Here is a 10,000-nt window from a genome sequence, read left to right on the forward strand (position 1 = left end):
AATAAGACCAACTCCACTCCCAGAAAATTACCCCAAAACTCTGGGCAGCCCACTTACCCATATGAAGCCTAGAAAAACAGAAGAGTCTTGCAGTATGCTCTGAAGGTCACAAAATCTGTACTTTAGAGGATTAAGGTAGGAGGAAGGCCAGTTCCAGCATCAAGGACCCCTCACTGAGAATGCCTTGTTTTCCTTCCACTGGTTTAAACTAGTAGCCTGAGTGCTTCAGCAGAATGCAACTCCTTTACAAGGCTCTATTATTAATTAATTATAAATATAGATGTTAATTGGTTTAGTCTTGTGACACCCCCATTGAGCAGTAATAATTTCCCTGATGAACAAACTGAGATGGACTAGACTAGGGGTGGCCAACTGAAGCACAGGTGCCACCAATGGCATGGGCAGCCTCCACGTGTGGCATGCAGCAGATGGGGAGGGAGCGGGCAGCACAGCAGCAGATAGAGCAGGGAGCAGACAGCAAAGCAGCAACTCAGGCAGGGAACACAAGGAAGGAATCAGAAAGCAGAGCAGCAGATCTGCCTGGGGAAGGAGATCAGAGTGGCACTGGGGGAAGCAGTATAGCTAATTTGTGGCACACCTGCCAGAAGTGTTGTCCCCATTGGACTAGACTAGGAGTTTTCAACCTTTTTGGATCAGTGTACCCCCAGCGACTGGACACAGAGCAGTGTACCCCTGACAGCCGGATGTGGAGTTGGGGAGGAGGGGTGGCATGCGGCCGAATGCAGAGCGGCAGCACCCACTGTGTGTGAGCTTCCCCTATCCCCTGCATCTGGCTGGGCGGGCGGCACCTGCGCAGCAGTGCAGGATGGTGCGTGGAGCTGCTCTATCCCCACTTGCCCACGTGGACCCCCTAGGGCCTTCTCAAGTACCCCTGGGGGTGTGCATACCTCCAGTTGGCAACCCCTGGACTAGACAGTTTCCTTAAGAAGCAAGCCATAGTAGAATGGCTTCAGGAGCTCCTGCCATGCAGCACTACCTCACCTCTTTATAGAGTATATTTTATGCCCCTCCAGCACCAGTTCACTTGCTGCTGTAATAGCACAGAAGGTGTCAGGAATAAGCCCCTCCTACCTGGGCTTCCCAAGAGTGTTCCCTCTAAGCTGCGCTGTGTGCACGGCTGTGCAGGTGCACCTGGCAGTGTGGCATGAGTGCAGCTGCGCAGCCGTGCACACCACGCATCTTAGAGGGAATGCTGCTTCCCAACACCAGCAAGAAGAAGATCCTGCCTGTACTTTCCAAGGATTGCAACTCTTTTACAAAGGCCACAAAAGACTGGTAAAAGGAAAACTTCTTGTACTTCCCCACTGTGAACCCACCTAAGAGCCCTGAAGAAAATAGCCCTCAGTCACTTTTACAAGGTCATGCAGGAAATCACTGAGAGTGCTAAGAACAAAACAGAGATCTCCTGATTTCCCACCCTGCACCTCAACCACAAAGCCAGTCTTCTCCTCTAGCCGCACGTGAGTGTGTTTCCCCTCAGTAAGGAATAATTTGGCTCTTTATATGCCTCATGACACTTAGCAGTGGGTGAAGGAGTTATATATCTATCCGGGAAAATATGAGAGAAGTATATTGACCACAAGAGGGAGAATAAAAAATGTACATTGTGACATTTTCTGTTGCTGTCCCTATATCTTTATAGTCTGTGTCTTTCAATGAAGTACTTAAAAATACTTTGCTTCGTTGACTTCAGGGAGGGGAAGATGTCCATGATATTTCTGAGGTATTCTAATGTTTGCATATACTGTGCAAACATCAGAATACCTCAAAAATAGCTGGTGGTTAAGGGGAGGCAAAAATTACTTCTGGAATTGTAATGTTTATTCCACTTCCTCTTTCTATCTTCCTGGCACTCTTTTTTAATTTAAGATTGAAATCAAGAGAAAGGTGCAGGTTTTTGTGCTCATAACTACCAATTTTTAAGGCTGGTGCTTTTTTTGTGCCTGGAGAGCTATCCAACAGTTGCATGAGCTAAAAAGTCAAGCAAATACTTATATAATATTTTGTTTTAGGGGAAGGCTATCATGTGCGCATGTAATATTTTAGAGTCTTGTTGCAATCAACAGATTAAGGATTTTGTACTTTATAATCTAACATTTTTTTTCACAGTAAGTGCAAGAAAATGTTCCACTATGCTTATAGGGAACAGTAAAGAAAACTGCTAATTACTGATCTCTCTTACCATCCTGCTGTGCTAAACTATTTGGACATGTTAAAGCGAAATTTTTCTGTGATTTTCAAGTGACTAGTTCATGGCCCACTGCCGTGGAGTGCAGGAGAAGAGATGAAATGCTTTAGTTTACATGCAACATTTACTAACTGTGTGGGTTTTCCAACATTAAAGAGGGGACAGTGACCCATGCCACCTTTTTCACACTCAAAAGAGCACTGAAAAAACAGTCTTCATAGGCTTACCTCGGGCTTCTCTGGCCCTTAACACCCTCCCCCCAGGGTAGGAGCAGAAAGAGAAAAAAGAAGGGATTTTATGCTCCTTTCTCTTCAACTTTTCAGGCGGTATAAGCAGCATTTAGCAAATTCAGCCCCCAAATGGCTCCAAATGCTCTGAGCTGCAGGGGCTCATCCTTTGTTAGCCTCCCTCTATTTACACAGGATTTACGCAGGCTCTCCACTGAAGAGACCACATGTTTCTGACAGAAAGCACTTCCATTCACACTGCATCAGGCAACAGGATTGTAACCACCACAGCTTCACGCTGACCCAAGATTAGAGATTTCAGCAACACTGAGATGGTAACAATCTGCTAACTAACAAAAATTATCCATGGAGAACTCTACTGCTTACTCCAGTTAAAACTACCTAGATGAGATTACTTAAAAGGACAGTTAAGCACTAGCTACTATCAAAGAAATGTACGTCCAGTTACAGATAATTTACACATTAAAAAGAAAATATAACATGTTAGGAGGAAAACCAGACTGCAGCTTGGATTAAAACCACTTCACCCACTGGCTGGAGACATAAAGTGTAAAAACAGACAGATGGACACATATGTAAATGTGGCTGCATTTTTTTGAGCTGGCAAGTTAGTATAATAATATAGTTTAATATTTATTTTCCATAGCTTTTTCATTTTGGTTAACTGTTCAGCAGTAACATCTTTGTTGTATTATGGGAATAGACTTCTTCCTGTGAGTGTGCTTGCTACCATGGTCAGCCACTAAGCTATAATTCTGAGACATTTTTAGGCCCCTCATATTGGGGAGCCAGCTTTCAAACTGGATATTACTTTCTGGTCATCCTAACTCTTAATCCAATTCAGTATTTCTATGCTAAATTGTTTTTTCAAATTTTATATGTGATAAATGTTGATGCTTCGAAAGGCTGCAGTTTCTATCAACAGTTGTTTTCACAGGGTAATAGAAAAGTAGATTTTTAAAAGTTTAGTCTGCAGTTTTAATTCAGTGAACTGCTCTGGCTCTGCAGCAAAGGACAAAACAATTTACTCTTGTAATACTCAGTAACTCATACATGCATCTGATAAGCACATATAAAACTACATAGTATATTCTAAAGTTCTTCACAGTACATCATAATAAAGCTCTTCTGGGCACTCTAATGATTCATTTTTAGTGATCTCTCAAATGCCCTTATCCACAGTTAACACTCAGATTTTATTAAGGAGGAAAGCAGGGACAAATGTCCACTTAAGTCCCAGCTCTCAAATTCAACTCTGCTTGCACTGCACTACCTAAAGCTAAAGCTTTTTTAATGTTCTATTCACCTCCCCTGTGTGGCATTTCTGCTAACATAAGAGTTCACAATCTTTCAGCCCCAAACACAGAAGGCTGCTATCTTCAAGTCATCCAAGGAATGTGCCAGATACTATCATCTCTCCTGCAATACAAAGAACCAGAGAGAGGGAGAGACCAAAAGAAGACCATGCTGATCAGGTTACTGAAGTCCAAAAGCCTTTCCTAGAATACTAAAAGTTAATCTTTGAGCCAGCAAATGTTATAATTAAGATCCTTGAAGTTGGAGAAAAAGCCATTTTGAGAAGTCAACAAAGGTGCAGAGCAAAATGTCTCTGTTACAAACCTAGGGCCCAATCTAGCTCTTATTTTGGCAAAACGGCCATTCAACACACTCCTTATTCAAGCAGCATTGCCACTGACTGCAGGTTTGCCTAGTGAAGGAATGTAGGACAAGACTCGTGTTTTGTTTGACCAAACATGCAAGTACATCATGATTCCTAAAAGAGATGTACATTAATAGTTGTGGTTAATTATAATTTATGATGTTCTTCCTCTTAAAAGTGAAAGTCACTTTGCACCTTGTTGGTGTGGAAGGGAAGTGCTCAATGACTTGCTTTACATTATTTTAGCTAGTTCTTTTTTTCCCCCTCAGCACAAATTGTGAAATTTATGCACAGTTTTTGACACCTATTCTGGAAGAAAACATTATTAAATTATGATCTAAGTATTTTGTCTGCTTTAGTAATTACTTTCAAGTAACTGTAAATGTAAATAGCTGTTTTTCTGTTTAAATTTTTAATCATGCTAAATATTGTCACACAAAATGTCCTTCTGCTGAAGTCTAAATGAAATTCCCTTTAAATCTCTCCTTATTTATACTCTTAGTGTAAAATTTCTGGTAGTGTAAAAGAGATGTTGTAGCTGCAATGGTTCAGAAATGATGTGAGAGGCAAGGATTTCTTGTAATAATTCTTGCCATATTTTTAACATTTTCATAGTTATCTGTTAAGAATACCAGCTGCAACCTTTGAATCGACAAGTATCCTTTGAATCAACAGTCTAGAGGATAAAAATGTTCTTCATTTTTTGTGACAAATATTTATTTTCTTTTTTTCTACCCTGCCCTCTATTCTATCTTGTTAACATTCACTGATAACTGGAGTGTTGTTATTTTTGTTTTAGCATGAATAAAACCACTTCAATCCAAGATAGCACCAAATGGGCATGAACTAAGAAGCTTTATTTGTTTTACGTAACTATTAACTGCTATTCTTGATGTCTTCCTACCTCTGTTATCAGTGATATTAATGATATCAAAGAATGTGGACCAAATAACTATAAGTGCAATTAAAATTCTACCTGTAGCTAAAACAACCTCATTATTATGTTCAAAGTTAGCTTATTAATATTTACAATGTAATACTTGGCAGTTGTTATTCATATATGAAGATGTACTCTCCATATTTTTAATGGGTAGATCATTTCTAATTCTCAAAATTGTTTTTAAAGGTAACCATGCATGTATTTTATTCACTTCATCCATAGTTGTGAAAACAAAAAGGAAAATAATGCTTTAGCACACCTCCTTTCCCCTGTAATTCTTGAAAAATTCAAACAATAGAACACTTAAATAAAGTGTAGTTTTGAATAGGCCACTGTTAAGACACCAATAATACCAATACCACTTGGATACCGATGATGTTTTTAAATAGACATCTCTCTTACATTGGTACACAGTAATGCTGTCATAGTTAGTGACTATTAATGATTGCATTAGAAGTTCCTCTCTTTAGGGCCTTGTGACTCAGCTAAAAAATTTGCACCAGCTGAAATCTTGTATAAAAGAGCTCAGTTTTAGTCAGTTATAATTTTATAACCATTTCTTTTTTAAAATTTAGGGGCTGGAAGTGTAACATAGACATTTGCTCCCTAAAGATATATATAATACATTTTGCTCCTGAAAATCTTCAGTCATTAAAAGGCATTTGTTAGGTCACAATTCCATAAAGTGAATTAATCTGTTTTGGGATTTAAAACAAAAACTGAGGATGGGAGAATATTAAAAGTTTAAAAGTAGCTACTGTGCATCAATAGGAGAAAGTTACAAAGGGCCTTACCATGCACTGTCTATAGATAAACTGCATATAAACTTGTATTTTATTCATAATACAAATCTTGATACACATTCACAGCAAATACACCACCAAGCAAGATGCCTCCTGTGAATGTATATTAAGAAAAATACGAAATAACTCCAAACTTTTTGGATCTTACATACCATAAGAGCTCCAACACTTATGCACAATGGGGTGGATTAACTCTCTGGGTGCTGCAGACATATATTTGCACCTCCTCCTAAAGTGTTCATTTGGCTGGCAGTCTGGAAAATGCCAGAATGCGAAGGGTTAAGTTGAAACACTGACAATCGTTGCTTTTCTAAGTTTAAGTCAAACCCTGTACTTTAAGAATACTGTTTATGTATTAGCTAGCATGCTGAGGGTACTGAGGTAAAAGGCCTGATCCAAAGCCCAACAAAACCATGCTTTAGATCAGTCCACAATAACTCTGGGTAACGATTCTGAAGGACACTGATAATAACATAGGATTTATAGATCTCAATGGCATACATGTATTAGAGGTTTACATATAGTTACAAGACTTTCCTAAACATTACATTTGAGTTCAGGAAACAATTTAACACTTTTAAGAGCAAACATTGAAGAGCTGAAGCATCTTTGTTATTCCTAACTTTTTAGGAACTAGCCTCAGTTATGAAACTAAAACGTCCTTACTGCGTATAAGTTATAGAACTGAAAGAAGCAAGGCTGCAGACAGGGGAATGCTGGTTGGCAAGCTCCAAAAATAACCAGTCGTTGAGTAATCTCACAACCATCTCACCTTTCCACTTCCTACCCAATTTATGAGACTGTTTGAGGTACGTGCAGCAAAGAGTAATAATGCCTCCTCTATACTAAGCTGTTTCTGCCTCCAGAATTTGTGCAGAGCTACACTTCATCAGCTGTTTTGGCAAGGTGTATACTGCACCCAGTGAAAATACATTTCTTGAATGGGCTATGGCAGCCAGCAGAAGGTATTGGTGTGTCTATATGACTTTTCTGGTGGCTGTTGGGTGGTAGTCAAAGCCTTATTTAGTCAGAGACCTGGTATTGCTGGAATGCTGTGATTATGGGCATATAATTTTGCCAGTAGGAAAAAGGCTGTAGTGTAGATCAGACCTAAAAAGGGAAAAGAGAGACCACCGCTACCGTCATCTTTCTACTCTGCTCTGAGCCTGGTTTGAGTAGTCAGCTAAAATGAACACAAAGCAGTAAAACAACTCAGTGGAAACAGTGGGAAATGAAGGATTTTACAAAGCACTTCTGTGAATTGTTGCTGGAAATAGAGGAGAGAGAATGCCAAGGATGCAACATATTGGTTTGTTTTTAGTATTGTCTGTTTAAAAGGTCATGGCTCAAGACAAGAAATGACAGGGCCGCTGTGGAATGTGGTGCTGTTCTCTATCATTTGATTTGAATCAAGTATTTCACCACGTTAGGAAGCATTGGACAGGAAGTGAAATCAGTTCCTTGAAAGACGGGGTGACTCACATCATCCATAGTCCCTCACCCCCAGTGAAAAAGGACCTAACTTGATGGGCTTCAAAATGAGTCCCATTGAGCAAAGTTGTAGACATTTCTTTTTCAAGCGGTGGAAGAGGCAATTGAGTTTTCTCCCCAGGAAGGCTTTTATTTTAGGTTCACCTAGCCTAATAGACAGCTGACATGTATGTCGTAAGATCAGATCTGAGCCCCACCAATCAAGCAGCAGACTGGACTAAATATGCTGATGCAGCAGATTTCCAGATCTTGATCACACTAGGCAAGGGAGTCATTCTTCTCAGTGATAAAGTCAGTGAATGCACTCTGGAGGAGATAAAAAATTAAGAACCAGCTGACTTTGCACCATTTGAGTGAGGTATTCACTGCTGACCCAGAACAACAGAATTGTCATGGTCTGACACTAGCTAGGAATCACTGTAGTAGTAGAAAACTGTGCTCCTAAATATACTGCATTTGGGAGCTACTTCATATAGTCTAGCTACATGCCCCATACAGAAAAACAGTAGTCTGTCTTCTTGTAATACTTCCATCTTAAAAATGTTTAATCAATAAAGAACGTTGTACTCACTCACTAAAGAAAAACAATAATTTTATACTTAAAATATTTCTCCTTAATTTCACAAATGTCATCTTGTTAAGCTAATTTGTGAAATACATATATACATACATATGTGCGTGTGTGTGTATCAGCTGAGAATTACAATACTAATTGCAATACTAGTATTGGGGCATTCTTGGGTATGATGGTTCTCAAACTTTTGGCACCTGTGTACCCTTTCTTAAGTTTCTTAAACTGCCGTATACCAATATAATTCCATGTTATGGATAATAAAAAAAACCCAAACATTTTATGCTATCACCAGATGGTAATCTCCTCAGCGCCTAAGAGATAATACATGTTTTTTTCTTAATTTTCCCCACTTTTTTCCTTCCCTTTCCTCCATTTAGATTTTCCCGTTTCTTTGTCTGCTTTCCTATTCTCTCCTTTTGCATATTCTCCATAAGTTTTCCCCATATCCCAATCTGAGATGCAAGGCATTTTGTCTCTATTTCTTTTCTGTCATTGATTCAAAGGCAGTGTTACTAAGTTGCTGAGGCTGGAAGCTTTCAGTACTGAGTGAGTCAGGAGTACAGGTTCTACTAAAAAAAGCACTGAGATTACTGAGAAGTAAAACTTTGCAAGGGAAATTATCATCATAATCATTGCCATCATCACCACCATCACTTTTTCTGCCTCACATTATATTACTGAGTGTTTGCTTTTTGATTTTGGTCCATATTGACCACTCCATGGTTCTCAAACTTCTGAAAGTATTTTCTATAACCTCTGTTGTTCTGTTTCAGATCCCATATTTTAGGAAGGGAGTATAGAAGTGATTAGTGTTCCTTGTCCTTAGAAAAGCATAGCAAAAAAACCCAGAAAGCAATAATATGGAAACAATCTTTGGGGAAAGGCATACATTCCACCCTATGTCTGCTTGCATTCAAGTCTATGGCAATATTTCCATTTAACTGAACAAGAACAGGCTTTAAGGAAACAGGTTAGCATCTTCCAAAAAAAAATTGGATAATTTTTTTCACCAACTATTGAGAGAAAATCCTGAAGGCTTTACACTATTTTCCCTCAGTCTTTCTTCAGACCTAAATCCTATAGACATAAATTAGAGTAGGTTCTCAATATAGACTGTGATAATACTTCAAAATTGGACCACTTCTTAATTTGGCCTGCTCCTCCTCCCATTAAATAAAGCCAGGTTACGGACCTCATTCTTTACTGCCATCCACTCTGTTGCCATTTACACCAGGGCAAAGGGGTGTGAATTACTATGGGAAGAATTAAGATGAATTGTTTTTGATTACCACTCTGGATGTGAAAATAGTTTCACAGTGTACAAGGGGATACAGAATCAGAACCACTGACTTTTACATGGGCAGAATCAGGCCTTTATTACTGCCTAATAGTCATTTTGGAATTCTGCAGAATAAGATCCCTTGCTCAAATACAAACACTGTTTGTATTATATTATATTATGCGTGCTGAGATGTATACCTTCTCTGGTGGGTTGTGTCAGGGGTTGTCAACCAGGGGTATGCATATTCCCGGGGGTACTTGAGAAGGCCCTAGGGGTATGTGGGCAGGTGAGGATGAAGTGCCACCACCCACCACCCTGTGCCGCTGCCTCCCACGGCTGGGGGTGGGGTAAGGGCAGTGGTGCCCCTTTGTGGGCCGCACAGGTGCCACCTGGCTGGCCGGACATGGGGGAGTGAGGGAGGAAGCTCGCATACAGTGGCTGCCACCACCATCCACCACCCTGCACTGACACCGCTCCACGTCATTCTGCACATCACTCACCCCCAACCCCATGTCCGTCTGCTGGGGGTACACTTGTTTTAAAAGGTTGAAAACCCCTGGGCTGTGGGATTGGAGAAAATAATTCATCCCACAAATTGCAGATATGTTGGCCCACTTTTATGGCATGGGAATCATCAGCTCTAATAATTCCATCTTATAAAGATCTAATGAAGCCTCATATTAGAGGCACATATTTTTTTTTTATCCTGAGCATCTTGTTTCTTAAAATGATCCAGCTGAATGACAAAAATGAAAAAAAAAGAACCTTAAATCAAGGAGGTGGGGAAGCCATC

At 39.9% G+C, this 10,000-nt stretch overlaps 1 protein-coding gene across 8 annotated transcripts in view; it reads right to left on the reverse strand.

Moving 5' to 3' along the window:
• The window catches only part of MEIS2 (Meis homeobox 2), a 268,428-nt gene that overhangs the window by 188,681 nt on the left and 69,747 nt on the right, over positions 1–10,000 (reverse strand). For 4 of the 8 annotated variants that reach the window (XM_019518951.1, XM_019518949.1, XM_019518950.1 and 1 more), the window contains exon 8: positions 6,013–6,114. The exons of the other annotated variants lie outside the window; for them this stretch is intronic. In XM_019518951.1, the coding sequence (XP_019374496.1) occupies positions 6,013–6,114 (102 nt within the window). The remainder of the gene's footprint in view (positions 1–6,012; positions 6,115–10,000) is intronic. 8 annotated transcript variants of the gene reach the window in all.

Source organism: Gavialis gangeticus, unplaced genomic scaffold (genome assembly GCF_001723915.1).
Source record: "Gavialis gangeticus isolate Ggan-Ray unplaced genomic scaffold, GavGan_comp1, whole genome shotgun sequence".
NCBI lineage: Eukaryota > Metazoa > Chordata > Crocodylia > Gavialidae > Gavialis > Gavialis gangeticus.